The following is a 13,735-nucleotide window of genomic DNA, read 5'->3' on the forward strand; positions in this document are numbered from 1 at the left end:
TACAGTTTTTCTCCCGCCAAAACATTTCCCCATACAACCAGCAGGAAAGGACAGCAGTAACACTCCCACCACCCATCCACACGACCCACAGCATTTGAGAAAAACCAGCAAAATGTTATAGCCCCCTAATGCAGTTATAGGCACTTATGTCCCTATGGCCCATCATTCCTACGTGGTTGATAATGCACCTGTTGGAGCAATCTTAGTTTTGATGGTCTCAATAGCCAGCAGCAGATGTGCCCAAGTCACCCCTCTGAAACTCCAAGAACGTCTGTTAGAGCATCCACGTGTTGGGTTAGATTGCCACATGAAAAATCCATTGACATCCTTTAGCCTTAATGTGGAAGTGAAGTCTGGGCAAGCCATTCCACCCCACTAACAAACCATGTTGCAGTTTACAAGGAGAACCTGCAAGCATGAAGAAGCCGCCTGAGCCAGCGGATCAAAGAACAGACTGTCTGACCATCTCCACACCAGAAATCCACCACGGCATTATCCTCTCTGAAGCCTTATGTGTGTATAGATAGAAATATATATGCACACATGTATATGTGTTCCTGTACATCATATATGACACAGAGCAGCATCAGCTATGAAAGAGATGACTGAACAAAGTCATACTGACCAATCTTGACATCTAAGTTCTATCAGAGGCAGCCCAAGGCTTCTCCAAGCAGCCTACATTAAATTCTGCTGTTTCAAAGGGGGCAGAACGGTTTTATTTCACTCTCAATCACCAGAACGCGGTTTTGCTGCTGCTGCAACAGCTCCCGAAGCTGCCATACTCCTCAAGTAACTCAGACTGCTGAAGGAAGGGGAGCTTCCTGTCTTCAGTAACACACAGCCACAGTCCTGCAGCACCCTTCCACCTCTAAGCTCGGTCAGCAGCCAGCAGAAAGAAAAACTGACAAAGCGGGGAAAGCACAGTTCTTCAGCTAAGCTATGCTGTCATGAATCAGAAAACTGAACAAGTGAGCTTCTCTGTAGTCTGTCAAAGTCTGTTCTGAGAGGCAGTAAAGCCACACTGGTTTTATATGTAAACAGGTTCATTTTGTACCTTTTTTAAAACTCTGTAAAAAGCATAATTTCTCTCTTTACTAAAAAAAAAACCCTGACAACAAAAAAAATATACCCAGTCAAAGAAATGACAAATCTAGCATAGTAGGTGGTGTCAGTTAATCCATCTTTTTTTAGTATTACTCTTTCAAAGGATGCTCAGCACTGTAGTTTTGGACTGCCACTTAAATTTTTGCTTTGAAAGTGTGTGTTTGGCTTTTTCCTTGTGTGCAAGGCAATAGGTGGTCTGCTAACAGAAATTTACATGATGGATGCTTTTATAGCCATTTATTTCTGCACCTGGAAAGGTGACAAACGCAAGAACTAAGGAACTCTTACTTCTCACATGCCCCAAAAGAAATCTCTTTATTTCCCTATGTGGCTCAAACACAATCTCTGTCTTCTGTACCTGAAAAGTATTACCATTTCTTGGACTCTTCTCCTTAATAGCAGATGGGTCTCTGGGCTGTCCCAAAGGTTCTGTAAAGAAGGGATGCCTTCCTCTAAATTGTGGCACTCATGACTTCATCTTTCATTTCTAAGACTTTGGATTGCCACGTTGTTATGAATTGGCCTCAAACACTGGAGTGCCAGGAAAGCTATTGATGTGATATTCAGTGGATTGATGACATGATCACTGAAAGGGCTAGAGATCAGGTAGCCCTTCTCCTGAAAGTTATTAAAGTCAAAATAAACAGTGATAAATGTAAGCCTTGTTTTGTTAGTATGATGCCCCTATTTCAGCATACTGTGTTGTGCTGCTGCTACTATATAAGTATCTGAAAATAAGTTTGATCTGCAGAGTGTGAACTAGCTGGGAATGCTTTGTGTGAGCATGGTTGGACATAAGCACCTGAGAAAGATTCTCTATGTATGGCATTTTATCTGTTGCATCTTACACTGATTCACTTGTATTTGATGCAGGTATTTAGTGTAACATGGAGTCTTGTGAGAAGGCCTCCAGCCTAAGACGTTTTGTGTTAATTACGATGAAAAAAACCCACACAACTTTGTTACTGTTTTGATACTGGGAAAGGCTATAATAGCAGTCTGTGTGTTCTTCATCTTGTAAGTCATTTGTACTCATTCTCTGGTTGGCTTTATTCCTGGCTGCTTTTGCTTGGTCTCCGCTCCCCTAAAAAGTGTACTGGGGAAAACATGAGTAAAGCAATATTGTCTTCCTGTAAGCATATCTCTAATAGCTTACAATGATCCTGATTTAAGAAGGGCAGGAATGACTGTGGAAAAATGTATAGAGATGTATTTCTGAGACACCAGAAGCACGTATAAATGTTGTTAGAGTAATCATGGGTAGTAACTGGGCTGTCTGCATGCTACCCAAAGAACACTCAGCTCTCAGTGCTCTTACTCAGTTGGTTACTGATACATTAAGTTCAGATCTGCTTTCAAGTGTGCCTCTGTTTTCCTATTGACCTCACTGGGAATTGCACAGATGAATGTAATTTTGTTTCTCAGATGCAATATGAGATAGGGTGGTCATCACTATCACTTGTGTTCTTTGACATGTCAATCAAAATTCTTAGTCAAATATAAACTTTCTTCTGGAGGACAGTGACTTAAAGAGCACTCTTGATGCGTGCTCAGTTCATTCATTATTCTGCTGGCTGCTTGCTATCGCTACCATTTAGGCTGCATGTTTTCATTCCTAGACATTACATTAGTGGCTCCTGCTCTAAAAGAATCCGAGGTCAAGAGCATTTGTGGTTTGCAGTTCTGTTAATCAGGGATTGCAGAAGAGTTGAATGTTTTTTCCCTTCTCTCCCCAGACAGCCTGCCAGCGTTCCCCATTGCCATGGTGGCAGGGATAGTCATCGGTACGGTTACAGGTGTCTCACCGCTCATCTCTATTGTCGTGTGTCTTGTCGTGAGAAAGAACAACTCTAAAAAACGTTACTCTGGGTAAGAGATTTCCCTCCTCACCCTGAATGATGTGAGGAACACTGGTAGGATCAGTGGGAGGGCTAGAGGGGGTAGGAATTGTTTCAGCCAAGTCTTAGCAATCATGGTTAGGGATAGGACGCAGCCACGTGGAAGACTGGTCAGCTGCCTGGAATGGTTATCTTTGTACTGTGCTTGAAGAGATCTACTGATCATGAGTTGCACCTCAAAATCACTAAATGGTGGAGTTGTTTCCCAGCCACAAGCTTGTATGCTCTAAGAGCATTTAATCTGAGATCTCCTAGCCCTGCTATTTCCCTTTCCCTCCTGCCCCCCCTTCCCCCTCCATCCAAAAAAAAGCACCACATGTGCAGTTTTAAGGAATTGTTCTGCTGAGATTAAGACTGGATTTTCAGTTGCCAGTGTCTTGCTTCTGAGCCTGGAATATACTTGCCAGCCCCATTCGTCACCACTCTTACAATGCAGGAAGGAATAGCCACTCTGCATCCATTCTCATTCAGTCTGTTTTTTAGTTAACTGTTACCATCCCTGCAAGGTTTTTCTTGTTAGGAGGATGTCTCTAAAATGAAGCACAGAGCCTTCAGTAGGTATATGAGAAGGCTACAAGAACTAACAAAGGCAGAGTTGAGTCCCATGGTGCTGGAACTTGGTGTTGCTGGTGGTGGCACTCTTTTTGCCTTCTAATTAGCTGCTCATTTGCTTCTGTGAGAAAGAGTGAAAATTGTTGTGTTTGTAATCTTAGAAACAAAAGCAAGATTTATAATTTTTTCCTGTTCTTTCCTCCCAAAACATTCCTACTCCTTGCATGTTCTTTGACTTTACAAAAATAAACTCATGGGGATTTCTAAATTGAACTTTGCCCTGTCCTTTGGCCAGTTGGAGAGCTTAGAGAAATTGAGTTGGCCATTGCCCAGTGGTAGGGCTGATTGTAGTGAAGGTGGCTGTGTGCTCTGAAAACTGTATGGAAAGCCTGGGTTTTCCTTTTTGCGTGTGTGCTTCCCCTAAGAACTGAAAAGAAACTTGCAGTGTCACACACCAATGATGTGTGTGACGAGGTCTGCATGCCTTGCTTCTGAGTGACCTGCTTTCCAGTGCCTTCCTGCTGAAGGACACATGCTGGAGCTGAACCCGGAGCAGTAGTTCATGCACTGTAAGTTCTTGTAGTAGATTTAACTACTCTCCCAGGAAAGTAATCTCTGAAGTTTTAACACTGCTTTCACTGACTATGCCAACTGTGCATGACATGTTAAGAGAAACCAGATGTGCTGTGACCCCTTAAACTTATGGACTTCCTTCTACACAACACTAACCCAGTGTGTAGTGGTGGTGATGAGATGCACTTACTTTGTAGATAACAATTCCCCCTTGAACTGAAGTGGGCGGGGGCACTGGGAGGTGTCTGGAACCCTTGCATGGCCACAGTCTCTGTTCATGCTCTGACTTTGGTGTTTTTTTTTCTTTCTGCCTTGGTGTACTGGGATCGGATCCTGCTTACCTTCCTCTCCTTACAGAGATCCTGATATAGACGCCAGATTGGGAATGTAACAGGGCTGGGTCTTCTCTTCCAGTCCCGCTAGACACCATGGTAACTAATCAAGTTGGTGGTTGCTGTTAATACCTGTGTGTATGTGTACACGTTTCCTCTTCCCTTGCTGACTAACCAGCTAGCTTTGTGCTAACATAACTTCATTGTAATTTGTGCTGGAATCTGTTGGCAAAGGGATGATGCATTTCACTGGGTGTTTGGGTTTCATTGTCTCGTGTGTAACTGGGGAGGGATTGCTCCTTATCCCAGATGGTGTCCCTCCATCTCTTCCAACAGTGAACTCGCCAGTGCATGGACTAGAGCACAGGAAATTCAGAGTCCTTTCCTTGCCAGAATAAAAGGAAATTTCCCATACATGTTCCTCTGGCTCAGACTGCTCTGGAGTTTGAAAACTGGTGATTGGAATGGTCTCAGTGAATTAGCTGCTTAAACCTGAATTATGACCTTTTGATAGTGTAGATCTTAGGAATTTTGTGAAAGAGCAAACAATTCATGGTTAGCTGCTCCATCTCTGAGGCAGAGTTCAAGCCCCTTGCTATGGTGGATGGGTCTGCAGTACTTTTTTTGCTGCTGCATGTATGAGGAGCTAAATCTTCCATGGTTAGACTTATCCAAAGAGTAAAAAATGATTGCCCTGTGAGGAGGTGGTCTGCTTAATGTCAATGTCCTCATTTGTTTGTTCCTGTACCTGGTTTGTACACTGTCTGTCCACAAAGGTTGGGAGAAAAGGGCGCTCAGGGGTCTGGGGGGTTGTGGTAGCAAAGGAAACTCCTGTGTTTACTGTCAAGGAAGTGGATGGTTTTCTTTCCTGGGTGCTTGGGTAAGAGGAGGTAGAGCCAGCATTTAGAGAGAGGTTACTGCATTGCCCAGAGGCTACTGAAAATAAGTTTAAGGGCATGTGCTCATATGCTTAGCTCTCTGGTATTCATCTTTCTGCCCCTCCAGGTCTTTTCAGTGCTGCTCCAGGCGGGTGGAAAAAGGCAAGCAGAGAATGAAAACCGGTAGCCTCTTTCAGGGGTATTCTCACCACAAGGCAGTTTCCTGAGTTCTCAGACAAGATTTGTCCCATTAGATATGCAGGTAGCTGTATTGAGGCATGTAGCTTACATATCACTTGTGACTCTTAAAGTAATCATTCCAGAGACTGGTGTCCATTGTAAGGGGGGCAAAATTATTTTGACATTTTGCCCTAGCCAAAACCAAGGGACCTAATGTGGAGTTTGGTAGGAAGTGCCTTTGTGATATGGAAGAGCTGGTGGCTCTAGGAAGTGTTTACTGCAACTGCAGCAGTGGTAAAAGCCTGGGACTATTTAGCTTATATATTGTTAGCAAATAATTGCTGTCCACTGTTGAGTCTGAAGCCTCAGCCAAGAAAGGCATATGTGGGTTGTGAGGTTTTAGGCTGGTTGGGTTAAATGGGAATAGCTAGAGAATTTGGATTTTGAAGAAGTTGTCCTCCGTTAAGAGTTGCTCCTTCCTCTTTCTCACCAGTGAGACTCTGGGAGGAAGGACAGAGAAGTAACTGGGGAGAGATGGAGAATATGTGTGTTTATTCCAGAATCCATTATGTTCACTTTTACTTTGGCATAATCTGCCACTTTCATCCTGCCATCACTCGTTTTTTGTTTTTGTTCCTTTTTTTTTGTTTATGCATCTTGAACGTTGTCCTGCAAACTCTGCTCTGCCACCTCGTCAGCTGCAGTACCTCTGAGAGCTTGATGTCACCGGTTAAGCAGGCTCCGCAGAAGTCACCCTCCAACACAGAGGGTCTGGTAACATTGTTTGCCCTAGCCAAAACCAGCAGAAAGAAAAACTGTTGACATCTAGTCTACAAACACCTTCCTCCTCCTGCCTCCTCAATGCTGAGACTGTTCTTCCCCCAAGTAGAGACAAATTCTGAAGAGCAAACTGCTAGCACAACAGTCTTTGTGCTAGCTTCTTTGCACATTCAGCTAAGCTCTGCCTGACTCAAGGATGAGAATAAGCAGCATTTTGTCACGTCAAGTGAAAGGAAATCAGTTTCACTGAGAAGTCTTAGGTAGGCTGTGGTAAAGCTGTCCATAACATCTATGTATCCCTGTATATCTCTGTGCATCTACTTTTGTCAGAACTGAAAGACAAATCTTCAGAGTCACTAAGCTCTAGTGTCACTCTCTGCTCCCATGCTACTAAGTCAGGTTTTCCAATAGTCTCCTCCACATTAGGCAAAGCTGCTCATGATTCTTCTAAAAGTCATCAGAATAGTTTATGCTGAGATTTACTTCTCAGGTCAATACATTTAACCAGAAATGAAGGACCAGCATGAGAAACAGCAGCCAAGAAAGCCTCAGCTCCCTTCCAATCTAGGCCATGGATTTCTTGTTCTATCCTGAGGACATCATTTACCTGGTGATCACACACTCGACCTGGAAAACATGAAATCAAGATACTTGTAAAGGAGCTGAGATCCACAAACAAAGGTACAGCAAGAATAAGCATTATTGTTCCATTGTTTGATGCTCCAACTACAGAATCAACCATGTCAGGTTTGGGCAGATGCTTATTTAGTCCAGAAGCTGATAACATCTTAAACCATTCTAGTAATTTTTCCTCAGGGTTCAGAGAGCAATACTTTCCTGCCTGTGCTGGAGACTGGGACACCAATCAGCAACTCAGGTACCTTCCACATCAGACAGTATTTTTCTGTTCAACAGCCCTTAAGAGTTTTTTCCTTCCATGACCAAATAAGTTCACAAGCATTCAAAAAGATAAACAGTTCCTGTTCACACAATCAAACCAAAACAGTTACAAACCCCAGATAACAAGTCCATTCCCATTCAAAGTGCAAGCCCATTCAAAGCGCAAAGAGTAACTGAAATGTTTGATAGCCACTGTTTTATCTCAAATCCTGCTGTACAAACACAGTCATTAACAAAGACAGCAGATAATTCCTATTTTCTGGCATTTGTCCCTATGCCCAAGATTAAAGAAGGGCTACACAGAAGATACACAGGACGCATTAAAAGAGTCTCCTTGAAACACAGCAAGTCTCCCAAAAAGGATGTCATTAAGCTTGCTTAACTGAAGAACTGAGGGAAGCCGACTACATATGTTCCATATGTGGCAGAGATATTGACGAAGGCATCCAATCATCACAAACATTTCCTAGAGTTATTATGGCGACCCACTAAAACTGCATCTGTCACAATGTGTACTAAAGTAGTGAGAATATCAAGGATCAGTAGTTGGAGATGAGCAAAAATTCATGGCGGAGATAATTGAGACACACATGTCTCTGCCTGGAAGAAAAGTTTCCCTCTAGTTCAGCACTGGTTAGTGTTACTAGTTCAAGTGAAATGGTATTAAAAGCATCAGTCACGCTGCCAGCTGCTGATGGTGCGCAGCCTAAATCTAGCATTGGCACTGTGGAAGCTACAAATTTCCATAATAAACTAGGCAGCAGAATTTAGGATGTGCATTAGGTGCAGATTATACAGGACGATACAGCACAAAAGGCTACACATCAACCAGGCACAGGTTTTTTAAGTAATCAATTCAAAGTTAAGACCAACACAGTGACAACCCATTTCAATACCAGCCACGCAGTCAGTCAGCATTCCTGACCCAACATCATGCCCAACTCTCACCAAGTATTGGCATTTCCTCCACTCTGAAATGCAAACATTTTTTTTCCTGCGTACAGAGGGACCTGATTAAAACCCATTAAATAAAATTCCGTGCCTTAACAGAACAAAGAGGAGAAAGACAGCTGAAATGAAGCCATTCAAATGACTGGCCTTCCCAACTAGCAGTCTACTCGGTCATAGGGCCAATTGGTTCTCAAGTGACTGGAGACTTTTCTTTCTTTCAGCAGCAAAAGCAAATCTAAAGCTCTTCAAAAACTATATCCCTTACTGCCTGAGAAAATTCTGAATACTTGCAGCCAGCTCTGGAACCTTCCTCACAGTAGCCTTCCACTCACTTGCTAACCAAACTTGGTAGCAAACCACTAAGCTCATAACTAGCTAAGACCTGCAGTAGTACAACCACAAAACCAGAAGAAAAAGCCCATGCTATGTATTCCAAAGCACGGTTTCATGAGAAATTTTGTCAGTGGTGCTGCCAATTTAAATAGCTCCCATGCTCACTTATGATACAACATGATGAATAGGACTTGGAACTAATCCATGTTCAAAACAGCCTTTTTCTGTTGTTTTCTTTTAAACCAGATCAACTCCCTAACCCAGTCTACTGTACAACGCATTTGCACAAGCATGGCTGAGCAACATTAGGAACAAGTGGCTAGTAGCTGCTTCAGATGGCTCTTCCCATGAATGCTGCTCCTTCTGGAAGTGTATGGTCTCCCTTGCAGCACAGTCTACATTACTTCCCCAATTTACACAGGAGCCCACTTCCACAGGTACTAAGGGCAGCATTCTCTCCAAGTAGGGCATTCCCTTCACTCACACCTACGCTGAATGTTATCAAACAGCAGGGTATGTAGCATTTCCATGCAGCTATCATCTCATCACCTTCCACACTGAAAAAGTCAAGCAATCTTATAGGACCACTCTCTATGAGAAAACTGCAACATAATTAACTATTTAGATTTAAAGAAATCCTGCTGTATATATAGCTTTGTAGAATTTATTACCAAGAGGGAGCCTTGTCCACCATCATTGCACTTGAGTGCATTAGATCTCAGTAACTTCTTTATATAACCAATAGCAAACAGCCAATTGAAGACAATCAGCAGCAGCAGCACTGGCTGTTTCATCCACCTCGATTACACCTGCCCTGATTCACCCTGGCCTTGTGAAGTCAAAATATTTAGGAAAGTGCCACCAGGCACCACCCATGCAACTGCTGCGCTGCCCAGAGTTTAACCCGTACTTAAGATCAGAATCTTAATTTGATCTTAAACAACTAAAGGGATGGAGCGACTAATGTTTCGGGGCAAGACCCCTTAAAATTATGTGTACAAAGCATCAGTAAGTGTGCTGCAAAGCATCTCTTTCTGTAGGACTGAAAATAAAAGTTCATGAGAACAATCAGCCTTCCTGTTTTCCTTGCATCACTTTAAGCCAAAACCTAGCAGCAGCACGAACTAGAAACTACTAACTCAATAACAGTTAAACAAAAACACAGGGACTAAAAGAAACAGTAGCAAAGGGGAACAAGATATGACTTATTTGATATAAACATCCTCTATGAAAAAAAAAAAAGGCTTATTTAGAACAAGTAGCAGAATGATTCTGCCACTTTAAAAGTAAGAGAGACAGAAGAACAGTGGGACTGGGGGAAGTCACCTGACTGAGGGGTCAGCTTTCAACTGATTTCAGACAGCAAACAATACTGATGTCAACCCTGCCTCAAAAAGCAGCCAAAAGAACGTGTAGCATTTGTGCTATGGTACAGGGTACTGCTAAACCCTATTCCGAGTAAACACTTGCTCTCGCAAATAACTGGTGTTCAGAGATAAATCATTGCTTGAAATTATATTCCCCAAACTTCTCCAGCAGCGAAGCCAGCTCCGAAGTTCCTATCCTCTCCTGCAACTGCTTACTCTTACATAAGACATATTCCTGGGATACAGGAAAGAAAAAACAGTTGACAACTACTGGATACTTTGTTAATTTATCAATTATTACAAGTAGGTGGTATAAAGAGCCAGGTTTGCCATATGTGATCAAACCACATCACATATTAAACCACACTGAAAGCTCCCACCATAGGTGTTGATAATAAGCTTTAGACAGAGGACTCCATGATAACCAGTATAGCACCATCCTAACAAAATGTGAAGTCATTAAGTGTTATTCAAAAAAAAAAAAAAAACCCAAAACTTTTAAGTAAAAAAAACCAAACCACACACACAAGACATCTACCTGGTAAAACTAGGTTTCATTTCTTTGGTCTTTCATCTAGACAGAAGGTATCCTGTATTGTGTACAAGACATTCATGGCCTACTGTTATCAGTCAAGATGATAAAAACTAGTCCACAGATGGACACTGGAAGCACTGCTTAATTCATTTCTCACTCAATTGCAATTCATACAGGGAGCAAAAGGGTAAAAGGGTCATACACATCATTACTTATCTACAGCTAGAGGACTGCTGGATGAATCAGGTTAGAAAAATGTACCCATTTAACAAGTTGATGCCAAATTACATTTTATCAAGCTACACTCTTTTCAACTACTTTAAGAACTTCTTGGTGCCGCAACCCAGGCAGCCTGAGCAGTAGTCCCACCCTCAATCCAACTAATGGAGTTAAGAGTTTGTCCACCTTATTGCCTCTTCTCTCTGCAGAAGCCATGTTGTGCTGCAGGCAAGGAAGCCTGTCTACCTGCAGCATCAGTGGACTCAGTTCAGATGAGCTAACAGCTTTTGACTGTGTGAATATAGCAATTCCAACTAAGCCTGGCACACACACAGAAAGAACACTGTAACCCTGACTTACAGTGTTATATATATGATGCATTTCAAGCAGCAACTGAAATACGCAGGTGAGTTTAATACAGTAACAGACACTTGAACTACTTAACATGCTGATACCCCTCTGCTTGTTACATGTGTACATGTAAGAAGGGTGTGGGGGGGAGTCAGCAGGCTTTGCTGGCCTGTACTTTGTTAGCCTGGCAGCCTTGTACTTACTCTCCATTTATAAGAGTCTTTATCACTTAATTCCAGCTGATGTAATTACTCCTCCACCCAAAGACTTCACCACTGACCAGATTAAGGGTGCTTGGGGGGGGGGGGGGTTGTTTTGTTTTGTTAAAGTTGTTTACCATAACTCCAGCTTCCCCATTAACAGGTCACCTCCATGTTGCGTTGCCTTTCCCTGACAAAGGAGACTAGCATCTCATGACCTCACAACCAACAACCACATGCAAAAGAAATATATTCGCAAACTCTACTGAGATGATGCCACACATCATACCCAGCATATGTTGCACACCAGGTGTTGGCAAAATTGGCATCTCCAGAGGAGTAGCGTATGTGGCACAGCTTTGCCCTATAGCAAATTTCAGTTCCAGCCTATTGTGTACTTGAGGTACATCTTCCCTCACACTTTGGTGGAATGACTGAACTTTCTATTCTTTGTAACAAATACATGAAATGTAACATGTCTAAGCACTACAGTGCATTCATGTTCTCAAACACACATTAGACATTTTGCTTTTGATCTAAAAAGAGAATAAGCAGACTCCTCCAGCCAGGAGGTAATGTACATGGGACTAGTTGAAGACCCAGTAGTAAAACAAGGGGAGGAGGTGATTTTTAACTGAGCTACTTCCTTGGATGGCCTGGGCAAAATTGCACCCGATTCTCGAAACTACTTTTGTTTTAGTAATCCAGCGATTGCAAGCAGGAAAGGCATGTAAAGAGATGAGGCAGCTCTACCTAATTTACAACAGGGACACATTACCTCCACAGGCCATCTTGCACCCTTCTCTACGGGGTCTTCCTAACGAAGAGGGGACGGACAATTGGCCGCGGCACCCTCCACTCCCCGACCACAACCCGACGCACGACCTGCAGAGCCCCACGGCCGGGCCTAGCCCCGCGGAGGGGCAAGGGGGACAGGCCCGGGCCGGGGAAGAGCCGCCCTGCCCTCGCCCGCAGCACCGCCGAGCCCGGGAACCCCAAGGGCCCGGCAGCGCCTTCACCGCCAGCCGGCCCCCGGTCCCGAGCGCGAAGGCAGGCGGACCGGAGCGGTCAGTCGCGGTGGGGCCGAGCCGTGGCAGCGGGCCAGCAGGCCCCCGCCCGCCCGCCCGCCCTTGCGCCTGGGGACGACAGCTCCCCCCGCCGCCCCGAGATCCGCCCAGGCCGCCAGCGCATCTCCCCTCCCCTCCCTACCCCTCACTCGCTCACTCACCCGCGCTCAGCGCCGTGGCCAACAACCACGCCGAGAGCGGGAACCGCGCCGGAGCGGCGGTCGCCGAGCGCCCCACGGTGCCTCCGGCCGCTGCCATTTTCCTACCACCACCTCCCCGCGCCCCCATTGTCCACCCCCGGCCGCGGGCCCGCCCCCTTGCGCCTCGCAGCCCCCTTCCCTCGCGCCGATAGGGCCACGCCGCCGTCACTCGCACACACCTCCTGCGTCCCGCTCGCCCCCGCCCCGGCCCCGGCCCCTCTTCTCCCCGACGATTGGCCACGGGACGGAGCCGTCAAGCCTGGGCGCCCTATCCGAGAAGGAAGCGGCTCAGCCCGCCCCTCGAGCCAGGCACGTGAGCGACACTGATCTCCCCGCGAGCGGGGCGGGAGGGGGTTGCGGGGGCGCCGCCGCCGCGGCGTCACGGCGCGCGCGCGCTCCTGCGCCGAAGCCGCCGCCAGCCTCCGGGCTCCGCCGCTTACGCGAGGTCGTGGAGACCCGGGCACGGACGCACCGCAGCGAGGTGCCCGGCCGCCGTGGCTGGGAGGGGGCCTGCAAGCCTCGAGTCTCGCTGCTGAAAAATCGGTTAGTCCACCCCGCGGCACAAAACAGGCACGCGGTTACTTTTCATCTCGCAGCTGCAGTGGCCCTGTATTTTTCAGGGCGAGATCTACAGGCTGGGCAACGGCCTACTGCTCTCCACCTCCCCAAGCACTGCATCGCCTCTCTCCAGGCAGCAGGACAAGTGCGCTGCCATTCATATGGCATCATGCCAGCTTGTTCAGCTGCCCACCTGCCTTCCCCATAGCCTCTGCCACCCACCCCACCCACATGGCTACCTCCTGGCCTGTGTCATTGCTGTCATGCTGCTAGCACTTGCACGGTGCCACTGGATACGTTCTCATCACCAACATACCTCCACTTATCTCCATCTACCCTGTGGCTTCTGCTTTTGGGATGAAATGAGGTGGCACAAAGCCAAATGCCACAACCCCATGCTTTAATGCTACTCAAGAGTTAACCTTCTATTTAAAAGCTTAACTGAGTGTCTTTAGAGACACACTAATGATCTTCTACATTAAAAAATGTCCAATAACTGACAGCCATGCAAACAGAGCTTTGCTAGTCAAAATCTAAACTAGATTTGTGTCGGTTATTGGAAAAAATAGCACTTTCCTAATTTTCATGAGATAAGGGGCCTGAAACAGAATTTAGCTTGATCATAGCACATTGTCACTTCTCAGATAGTCTGTGCTATTTAAGTCTCTTGTAATGCATTAGCAGACCTAGTTTTCCAAATAGAAACTGTACTAAGAGTACACTGCAGCACTGGTTTGGTGCCCCCAATTTCTGC

General features: G+C 45.4%; 1 protein-coding gene and 2 long non-coding RNA genes across 6 annotated transcripts in view; 2 read left to right on the forward strand and 1 right to left on the reverse strand.

The window, feature by feature from the left end:
• The window catches only part of MPZL1 (myelin protein zero like 1), a 46,988-nt gene extending 34,423 nt beyond the window's left edge, over positions 1–12,565 (reverse strand). For 2 of the 3 annotated variants that reach the window (XM_064522514.1, XM_064522504.1), the window contains exon 1: positions 12,385–12,565. In XM_064522514.1, coding sequence (XP_064378584.1) covers positions 12,385–12,511 — 127 coding nt within the window. In that variant the 5' untranslated portion in view covers positions 12,512–12,565. The remainder of the gene's footprint in view (positions 1–12,384) is intronic. The other variant, XM_064522493.1, reaches the window with a different exon arrangement.
• Positions 99–6,314, forward strand: LOC112996389 (uncharacterized). 2 transcript variants are annotated; one of them, XR_010392133.1, is made up of 4 exons: positions 99–971; positions 1,981–2,124; positions 2,844–2,976; positions 6,219–6,314. It is a non-coding gene; the product is annotated as an uncharacterized LOC112996389 (long non-coding RNA). The 2 variants fall into 2 exon arrangements; XR_010392132.1 differs by having other exon boundaries at positions 146–2,124.
• On the forward strand, positions 2,983–4,560 carry LOC135330250 (uncharacterized). Its single transcript, XR_010392135.1, has 2 exons — positions 2,983–4,126; positions 4,488–4,560. It is a non-coding gene; the product is annotated as an uncharacterized LOC135330250 (long non-coding RNA).
• Positions 12,566–13,735: the final 1,170 nt, after the last annotated feature.

The sequence above is a fragment of the Dromaius novaehollandiae genome, chromosome 1 (assembly GCF_036370855.1).
Source record: "Dromaius novaehollandiae isolate bDroNov1 chromosome 1, bDroNov1.hap1, whole genome shotgun sequence".
Lineage (NCBI taxonomy): Eukaryota > Metazoa > Chordata > Aves > Casuariiformes > Dromaiidae > Dromaius > Dromaius novaehollandiae.